Raw genomic sequence first — 10,026 nt, forward strand, 5'->3', positions numbered from 1 at the left:
GCAGGAAGGTGTGCCTGGGAAATATCCATGACCTGTGGGTGCTGCATCTTACCCTAAACTGAGGTTCAAAACTTCTGGAGATGCTAGGAATGCAGTTAAATACTTCGAAATTGGTAGAATCCAAATTTTTACTTTTAATGTAAATAAATACACACCAAAAAATAACACTCTTTTTTTTTCAGCTTGAAGGTATAGCAGGCTTACATAAGCTTGTAGTGTGCAGTAGTAATCAAGCTAGCGGCTGAATTATTTCCTTGTAAGATCATTTAACTTCAAAACTTCGTTTTATACAGGTCACATGTTCTGGTGATATTCAGAAGGGAATTGTCACTTTCAGACAACTAATATCAGTCATTCTTCTATCTATATTTGGATTGCAGGCTCAGAAAAGTGTGATGGCAGTTATTAACTGCTCTCAAGAAATCCACTTGCAAGATGGATTTATTTCTTGATTAATGATGGAGATTATGCAAGTATTAATTCCAGTTTTTTATATCACAAACTTGATATCATCCTTGTTCTCTCCACCCTTAAAATTACTATGATTACTCTAATTGTTAGAAAGCTATTATTTGATTCAGATTTGCAAAGTAATTATCAGCTAGTAGCACATCTGCTATTTCTTACTAAATTTTGGTATGTATTGTTGTATCTCAATTAACAAAAGATCTACTAACTGAAGCATTGCTGTATGAATTCTAGTAAGGCTTTCAAGCATGACATAAATTTTGTCCTGATTGATTCTGACTCTTACTGTGTGCTGTTTAATTTGTTGCTTTGCATTTCAGAATTGTTCTGTGAACCAAGTGTTTGATGTTTTATAGAATTTCTTCATCTGCAGCAATCAGATGTACATCTAGAGGTTTTAGCTGATGGAACATCCTTTATGGCATTATTTTTTACCTCTGCTTTGTGAGTTATATTATCATTACCTTTTTTATTTGATTGTGTCGCAGGCTACAGGGATTAAACAGAATTAGTGTTTAATCTCATCTTTGAGGTAGTACTACTAACATAATGGGATAGTTTTCTCCACGTGTCTAGCTGCTCTGGCATGAATATGAGCAGAAGTGAAGGTGGCAAACATACTAGCTGTTAATTCTGGAGCATCATTGATTTGCTTTTTATACCAGCTATACTTTTTATATAAAGTCTTTCCACTTGTTGTATGCAAGTTTTAAACCATTTAAGGATGAGATTTTGAACATTCATTAATACACACAGGTGCTTATGTGCACACCTGGACACACACACACACAGATATGCTGCAAATGTTTGGGAACATCTTTGTATTAAACAAACAATTCCAGCAACTTACTACTGAGCTGTTTAAAATGTATCTTATACTGAAAATATGCTAATAGTTCTGTTCACGTGCAACACTGCTTTCTTAACACAGTAAGCTATTCTGGATTATGAAGTTCAGTTTATGTACATTTTCTGTAAAAATGGTTTCATGACCGTTTTTAGAAGATGCTATCAGACAAAATCCATTTCAAAGTGTCTGCAGGCCTATTTCAAACTCCTACCGCCTCCAGGTTTAGAGCAACCTCTGGTTACAATGGTTTTCCTTTACAACTTCTTATTTCAGTAATTTTATTTACTGGTTTTACACATAAAGATATCCATGAAAATATTCTTAGAAAGTTGGAAGTTAGAAAAAAAAAATTAATTTGTGTAATTCAAGTCTGGGTTGGGAATAGTGGAATATATGCTGTTTCAATTGCATTTAATGGCTGATTTACTTGATTATTTAGATATTTTTATTGTCCTTAGTATTTGCATGTCTTGCTGTCATATAAGGAACCACAGCATGTTGCTTCTGTATTAGAATTACTAAATAATTTGGTAAGCCTTGAACAAACTGGATTGATATCCACAGTTTCAGAATATTTATGGAAGAGAAGAAAAGAGGGATAATAAATTTTTCTTCTGTAGTGCAGCTCTATATCACAGGCTATAGAGATATTGGGTTTTTTTTAAATTGTTATCTAGACTTTTATAATTTCACAGAATCACAGAATGGTAGAAGTTGGAAGGGACCTCTGGAGATCACCTAATCCAACCCCCTGCTAAAGCAAAATCACCTACAGCAGTTTGGAGAGCATCACATCTAGACGAGTTTTGAGTATGTCCAGAGAATGAGACTCCACAACCTCTATGAGCAGCGTGTTCCAGTGCTCTGCCACCCTCAAAGTAAAGAAGTTTCTCATCACGTTTAGATGGAACTTCTGGCATTCCAGTTTGTGCCCTTTGCCCCTTGTCCTGTCTCTGGGCACCACTGAGAAGACACCATCCCCATTCTCTTGACAACCACCCTTTAGGTATTGATAAGCACTGATAAGATTTCATCTCAGTCTTCTCCAGGCTAAACAGACCCAGGTCTCTCAACCTTTCCTCCTAAGGGAGATGCTCCAGTCCCCTAAATCACCTCTGCAGCCCTCTGCTGGCCTCTCTCCAGTAGTTCCTTGACTCACATGAACAGCGGAGCCCAGAACTGGACACAGTACTCCAGATGTGTCCTCACCGGGGCAGAGTAGAGGTGGGGGAGAACCTCCCTTGACCTGCTGGTTACACTCTTTTTCATGCAGCCCAGGATATCACTGGCCTTCTTGGCCACAAGGGCACATTACTGGCCCATGTTTAACTTGTTGTCCACCAGGACTCCCAGGTCCTTCTCTGCAGAACTGCCTTCAAGCAGGTCAACCCCTAACCTGTACTGACGGATGGGGTTATTCCTCCCCAGTTGCAGGATGTTGTACGTGCCCTTGTTGAACATCGTTTGGTTTTTCTCCACCCAACTCTCCAGCCTATCCAGGTTTCACTGAATGGCAGCACAGTGTTCTGCTGTGTCAGCCACTCCTCCCAGTTTTGAATTATCAGCAAACTTGCTGAGGGTGCACTCTGTCCCTTCTTCCAGGTCAGATATGTTGAACAGGACTGGACCCAGTCCTGACTCCTAGGGAACACCGCTAGCTACAGGCCTCTGACTAGACTCTGAGCCACTGCTCACAGCCCTCTGAGCTCTGTCATTCAATCCATCTCGCTGCCCACTCATCTAACCTGCACAGGGTTAGTGTGTCTTATCTTTACTAAATCTTTCTCTGACACCCATTTGGACAGCATGGAGGCACTTTCTTGGCAGGCAGATTAAGGTCTTTTTTCTTACTAATCGAAGTGGGAAAGCTGTTCTGTTGCATCTCACTGCTTAAAAAGGCAAATGTCTCCTTCCCCAAAACAAAACAAATACTCTCTAAAAGAAACCTGTTCTCAGGCTATTTTTCATTACAAATTAAAATTTATCTGAAGTTTTTTTCCTGGTGCTGAGGATTCCCCCATTGTTTTTGTACTCCTTCACTTGGAGAGAGGCAGCCATATAAAAATCCAACAAGCCTGGCATTTTGTCTTGTTTCCATCTGATCAAATGTTCATTCTCAGCTCTAGAGACACCAGACCTTAGACGTGCTAACAATTCACAACCATAGTGTAAACCACACACTGTCTTCAAAGGACATAAGCAGGTAAGCTCTATGTGCCAAAAACACAGTACTAAAATGAATGTTGAAACAGTTAAATAAAAATTCTAACTGATGAAACTCCAAAGGGTTTTTGAATAGCTGACAGCTCTGTCTGGAGACAAGAACAACCCAGGAGCAAGTCCTTTAACTGAGACTTTGCTTGCTGAGCAATCAGCTTGAGTCAAGTCTACTACAGATTGTGCCAAGAAATCTGTCGGATGCACATGAAAATTAGTACAGTATGGTCTTATTACAGAAATAAAGTCTGCAAGCCGAAGTTTTACTAACTTTATGCACTGTTGCTTCCAATGAAATTAGTTCTTATTTCCATGGTTGTTGGTAGGAACAGAATCAGGGCCCGTATAATCTTTCTTCACTTATTCTTACAGAAGTTGCTAAAGTCTTATTTCAGTGTGTTGACGTAAGCTTTGTTCTATCTCTGATGAACTGGGTATACTATGATCTAGGGTTCTGCTTTGACAATTTGGCTGAGCCATACATGAGAAGATAACAGAGGAAAAACTTGAAGTGGGAAATTCAGATTGGAACTGGAAGAGAGCAAATAAATGCAGACACAGAAGAATAGAGTAAATGCTGGAGGAGGAAGAGAGGATGAAATAATTAACACAGCTGACCAGGTAAGGCACAGAGGAGCCATTCATGGGCATTATATCCAATTTCCTACCTAAACACTGGCTAAACCAGCCTTAAAGATCACAGAAGAGTCTGACCTCCAGCTTTCAGCCACACTGTCTGTGTTAGAATACTGCTGGGGCAAGGTGAGATGTGAGATGCCATGGTGGCTTTCAGCCATTTGAGGTGGCCCTTCCAGGGCATTTCTCAGGTGCTTGGATCACCTGTTCAGGAGTCTGTGTTGGCTAAAAAGATTAAAAAACTTGGTTTATGGTACAAAAATTGTGTACTTTGACCCATGTCGTCATGATCCATTTGACACAACACTGCACATTACTAGTATAGATGAAATTAAATTTGTAGGTAATTATCACTATTTGGCATGTAATATAGATTAAGAAGGTTACAGTTGTTTCATTGTTTTAACATACACAGCCCAGGTAATACAAACCTGGGCAGGTCCTGGTTAAAATTACGTTTCAAAGAAATTAAAAAGTTTAGGTACAGGGGGGCACATTTAAATCAATCACACATAGCTGTGTCCTATAGTGATGTTGTATTGCTCCTCTGTGATTGTGGTTGGGGCATTTTTGTTTTCATAATCTTATTTCTGATGATACCAGCTCTCAAAGAGGTTTTAAATATTCCCTTTTTTAAAAGATTTTTCCATCATGCTGTCACTATGAGCCAAACCTGACATATCCTCATGCATCCATGTACACAAGCCTCACCACACTGGAAGAAGTGTTTCTGCTCTGATGCTTCCAAAGTGGAAAGTTGTCTTTGATGACCTGTTGCAGGGAGTACAAGAAATGGGTAAGTGTTAGGTGAGCATAAATTAGTGTGCATAAGTTTGAGTGGAAATATCTGGAAGAATTTCTGAGGGAAAACGGACATGATGTTTTCCTCATGGCTGTGAACAATCCAAGCTATGACAGGTGTGCTAATTATGAGACTAACCCAGCGTAAGGCACCGTGGGAACTGTCCTTGAAGACCTGCCTGAAGATAAAAACAAAATTCCTTACTAAGTGATATCAAGATGCTAAAAGTATGAGAAAAAGTGTAGGGGGAGCTGAACCTTCGCGTGCAGTGCGCGGGATTGCCAATTAACTTTTGAGTGATAGCGCGTGGACAGTAGCTTCTAACCAATTAGCGTGTTTGAGTAGCCACGTGTACGCTTGCAGTGTCTATATATATTTGCACATTGATTACAATAAACGGAGCACGATTTCTAACCATATTGGTATACGATCTGTGACTCCGGGCTCCGGTTCGCAGAAGGGTCCCTGCAACAGAAATACAGCTTGGAGGCTTCTTTTTCTACAAAGCTGTTACTGGTGCCCCTGGACGGTGCTGATTTTCAGTATGAAAGAAGACAAGACAGAGTCAGCAGTTGTGCTGGGCAGCAAATGTGTCGGAAATTAAACTGTATACTAACTTTCTGGGCTTTATAGGCTGAGACATTGTACTGAACTGTTAGAATAAATATTTGTATAAACTGGTGAAGGTCAACTACAAAGTAAATGTTATTATCTGGCTTAAAAATATTACCTGTTGTTACTAAAAGGTTCTTATGCTCAGGCCTAGTTCTCTTACTGCTCAGTAAGTTAAAATACAGTTTATTGAAAGTGTTAGCAAACGTATGGTTCAAACATAATTTCACTATGCAGAATTAATTTTCTTTAGTGCAAAAAGAAGAGGAGAGCGATTGACAGTATTTATTTATGAGAGTGTACATGACCTCCATTCAAGCTATTTATGTCATACACTGGCATTTCATCTGTGTACTCCCAAAGGAGATCTGCTGTAAAAAGATGACCTCTGTCTTATTTATGGGCAGAACAGAGGTGACAATAGTCAAAACGCTGAGATTCTTACTCCCTGACATTTTCATCAACCCCAGTAATGCATTTCAGCTGGAAAATGCTGAAGTTGTCAACACGTAGCTTTTGGCTGTTGTGTTCCTGTCATATTTTCTGTAATTCAGCATTTGTAACTGTTGTTTTTACTTCTGAGGGAGGTTCTTACACTACATGTACTGCCTCAGACATTCCTGTACAAGCATGAAATTCATCCATTTAATTTTCAAAAACCTTTCAGTTTTCTCATTAAATGGTAATTTCCTGTATCAGAAATTTGATATCCTCTCTAAGTGTAGGATAATATTTCAAGATCAAAAAATTATTTTTATATGGTAAGTGGATTTGGAGATTCGACATTTAGGTAAAATACACATTTTGATTTTTTTTTTCTTACTGTTTTTAAATTTTTTAATTTTGAAATTTTGTCTTCAGAGCAATATTTAAACTATGCACAGTAAGAAAGCTATGGATACCCACCGACTGAAGAGGACAAAACAAACGTTTGCCTATTACTTGAAAAGAATCCTCCTCCACCGGGGCACGTAGATGTTATACAAACAAACAAAAAGTTAAAACACATTGAAAAAAATGTAAGAAAGCATACTGACAGCTACATAATCAGACTGGAAATATCTAAGATGGGCGTTCTCAGGCTATGGTATGTGTACCTCGAGTGGTATGGAAACTATTTCAAAGTGGTCTTCAAATAAAATCTGAGCAGAAGAATGTCTTCTGTATGTGAGTTCCTCTCACTGCATTCCCACAGGAAACTGGGAAGATGATCTGGAATCATGTGTATGGTTTGGTATATAGCATATTTCCACCACTGTCGCTAATCTGGTAGAATGCGATTATTTTTCCAGAGCAAACTAGAATTGTTACTCCAGACTCACAGGATGTCCTGTTAAGTGACAGGTCACCATAGCTCAACCAAAGTGCCATGTTATACACTTCCTCCTCTCCTCCAACAATTATATAGTAGGGAAGATGAAGTCAAATGGCATTGTTCCCTTCTAGGAATACCCTCGGGTGCACTTCACAGGCTTTTGCCAAGTAAGCTAATGAAGCCAGTAAGAATAAACAAGAGTAACGTGTTGTCTTGTGTAATTTTAAAGTGATTTGCTGACAGCTGAAGAACTGTGAGTAGTAAATTCTGTCCCAGACATTCTAGTACATAAGCTATAGCAGGCAGAGACTTTTCCCACCTGCTACTGCTCAAACCTGCCCTGACCTTTCTTACTCCTGTCTTTCATTCTCATCTGACTACAATTGCCTGGCATTCACAGTTTGTGTTCTTCAGACCTCTCATAGCTCCTTGCTTAGCATGTCTGGGCTCCTTGTCCAGTTATCTCTGTTGTTTCCTCCCTGTCCCCATCTGGCTGTCCCCTGAACCCTACCTTCCCCCACTTTTGTCAAATTCTCAAGTTTTGTCACATAATAAGGGTCTTCATGACTAAGACACAGCAGAGTCTTTATGGCTTTGTGACTCAAATTTATATTTTCAGTGAGCAAATATTTCAAAGGAAGTCTTTCTGAAAGTTTATAACTTAGCAAAAGCTGCATGTTTTCACCTTGATGAAATGTTAAATGATTAAATGTTCCTGTTACGATGAGGTTACTGGATAGATACATTTTAAAAGTATATTTGAGTACTTGATATCATCATAGATGCTATACCTATGTAAGCAACCATGTACATGCATATGACTGTAAACTGTAAGTATAGATATAAACTTAAGCAATTTTGCATAGGTGACATTATCTGAGATACTTTCTTAGCTGGGTTACACCCAACTAATGGGTAAACTCATAATTAGTTATACTGTCATCAGTTAAGTAGGTTAATTAATATGTGACCATGCATTTAAGAAACAGGTTTGAACTAAAGAACATATTAAAGATAATATTGCTGTCCTGTTTCACTTGGAATATTTATTCATCTGAACATTTATTCAAACAGAAGCAAGTATCCACTTAACTGCTTAAGGTACATAAATGTGATGTGATTTTGAGATCAATACAAGGCATCATAATTAATAGTGCCAAGTGAGTACTAACCACCAAATTAAATGAGTAGAAGAGTAACTCACTTAATGTTTCCAACAGCATGGAAGGTGACAGTAGCATTTCAAAGATAACTGATAAAGGAAAAAATGTATTAATGCTTCCTACTCTATGTAATATAAAAGTAAATATATGGGTGTATGTTTGAATACATAGTTATAAATACACATACACGAGTATTAATTTGAATCTAATAGAGCAGTAGTATACAATAATATGATTAATACAGGACAATTTAAAAATAATTTTATTGGGTAGTGAGTGCTAATGAATTTAGTCTTATAATAAGTAATCTATGCATGGCCATTGACTAGCAGAATTATTAAAACCAGTACTCATTGTTACTATTTCCAAGTTAATACACTTAGATAATAATCATTGGTAATCACTGGCTTACATAAGTAAGCTCTTCTTCTGTCTTTAAACATAGCAAATGTTCAAAACTTTGCAATATATATATTAATATCTTGACAGAATCCAAAGCTGCCTGAGCAGTTAGTGCACTTCAAATACTTTTTAGTACTTACAGATGTGTCTGAATGCTTCATTTTGCTGTTGCTTTTGAGAAAAGAAGAAAAGGGAATTAGGGAAAGCCTGTTGAATATTTAGGAAAATATTCTCCTGCGTAACTGAAGTAGCAGGAGATCTGTAAAACCAGTCCACAGAAATGCTGTGTGGTTTGTCAGTCTGTAGTGAAGGTGAAAACTTCCCCATGATCAAATCGCTGTTTACATTCAATTTTTGGTATTCATGCACACACTGCATTCTGTCAGCATACAGCCTTTTCCGCTGAGGATCCAGAAAATAATGTGTTTGGTAAAGCCAATTTGGTGCTGGGTAGAAAGGATAGTGTTCCCATGGCATGAAATAATTGACTGCAAGGCAATGCTCTAGCTCCTTTTGACGTCCTCGCTTTTGTGACCTTCGATGTTGCCTGAAGTCCCCATGAACAAAGTCGTTTAAATTTGATGGGTGAATACTCCAGTAGTTTCCTTTGCCATCCTCACACCTTCCCACCTTGATGAAACAATCGTTTAGTGAAAGGTTGTGCCTCACACTGTTCCTCCAGCCTCGACCTTTGTTCCTGTAGAAAGGAAAATTATCTTCAATATATTTGTAGATAGCAGCTAAATTCAGCTTGTTTGTAGGGGAGGAAAGAATTGCCTTTGCAATTAAGGCTATGTAAGATAGGGGTGGTTTTTTCAGAAATCTTGCTTCATCCACAGTCATGGAAAGACCCTTTTTGGCACATAGGTGAGAGCTGGAAATTCGGGGTGTAATCCTGTGAACCAGTTTTCCTTCTTCTCCTCCTACTGTGCAGATGTCTTGACTTCCTTCATTTTTTTCAGAAAAGTCTTCAGTCATTATAGCAGCACGAAGACTAGCATCTATTTTAAGCATCCTGGTATTTTGTTGCAAGTAGTCAGTTAAAAATTGGTCTGCTGAATATAACCAGCAGCAGAAAGGAAACTTGGACTTTAAATGTGCTGCTCTCACATAGCTAGATTCCTGTTTTATACTCTGTTAAGTCAACATCCTTAACAATGAAAACTGAACTGCCTATGTTTACAAAAGTCAAGGTGCAATTCCTAGCTGAATGAAAAAAAACCCCGAAATAATTATACTATGTTAAGTATGAAGATAAACAGACCATGACGTTTGCCTCTCACTTCATTACAATCTGAGAAAACACCCTTCAGTGTTCCCCATCGAAACATAATGATTAATGAAAAATTGATGGTGGCTAGATAGAGTTGTGAAAGGATTAGACCCTCCAGTGATATGCAGAACAAATTGAAACCAACAAGTTGTTTCCTGTGTTCTACACTTAGTCAAACGTATTTAGTACAATAAACATTTGTTTTATGTACTAAAAGAAAGTATTGTTTGAAATGAAAGTTGCTATCAAATTTTATAGCTGCAGGGTATCTATTCTTGGTGAAATTGA

General features: G+C 38.1%; 1 protein-coding gene across 1 annotated transcript; it reads right to left on the bottom strand.

Moving 5' to 3' along the window:
• Positions 1–8,594: 8,594 nt before the first annotated feature.
• On the bottom strand, positions 8,595–9,479 carry LOC104489727 (forkhead box protein D1-like). Its single transcript, XM_010131923.1, has one exon. The coding sequence runs from the start codon at positions 9,477–9,479 to the stop codon at positions 8,595–8,597; it is 885 nt and encodes a 294-aa protein (XP_010130225.1).
• Between the last annotated feature and the right edge of the window lie 547 nt (positions 9,480–10,026).

The sequence above is a fragment of the Buceros rhinoceros genome, unplaced genomic scaffold, assembly GCF_000710305.1.
Source record: "Buceros rhinoceros silvestris isolate BGI_N320 unplaced genomic scaffold, ASM71030v1 scaffold7482, whole genome shotgun sequence".
Classification (NCBI taxonomy): Eukaryota; Metazoa; Chordata; class Aves; order Bucerotiformes; family Bucerotidae; genus Buceros; species Buceros rhinoceros.

Coding starts and splice junctions, on each gene's coding strand:
- LOC104489727 (XM_010131923.1), bottom strand. CDS start 9,479: ATGCTTAAAATAGATGCTAGTCTTCGTGCTGCTATAATGACTGAAGAC.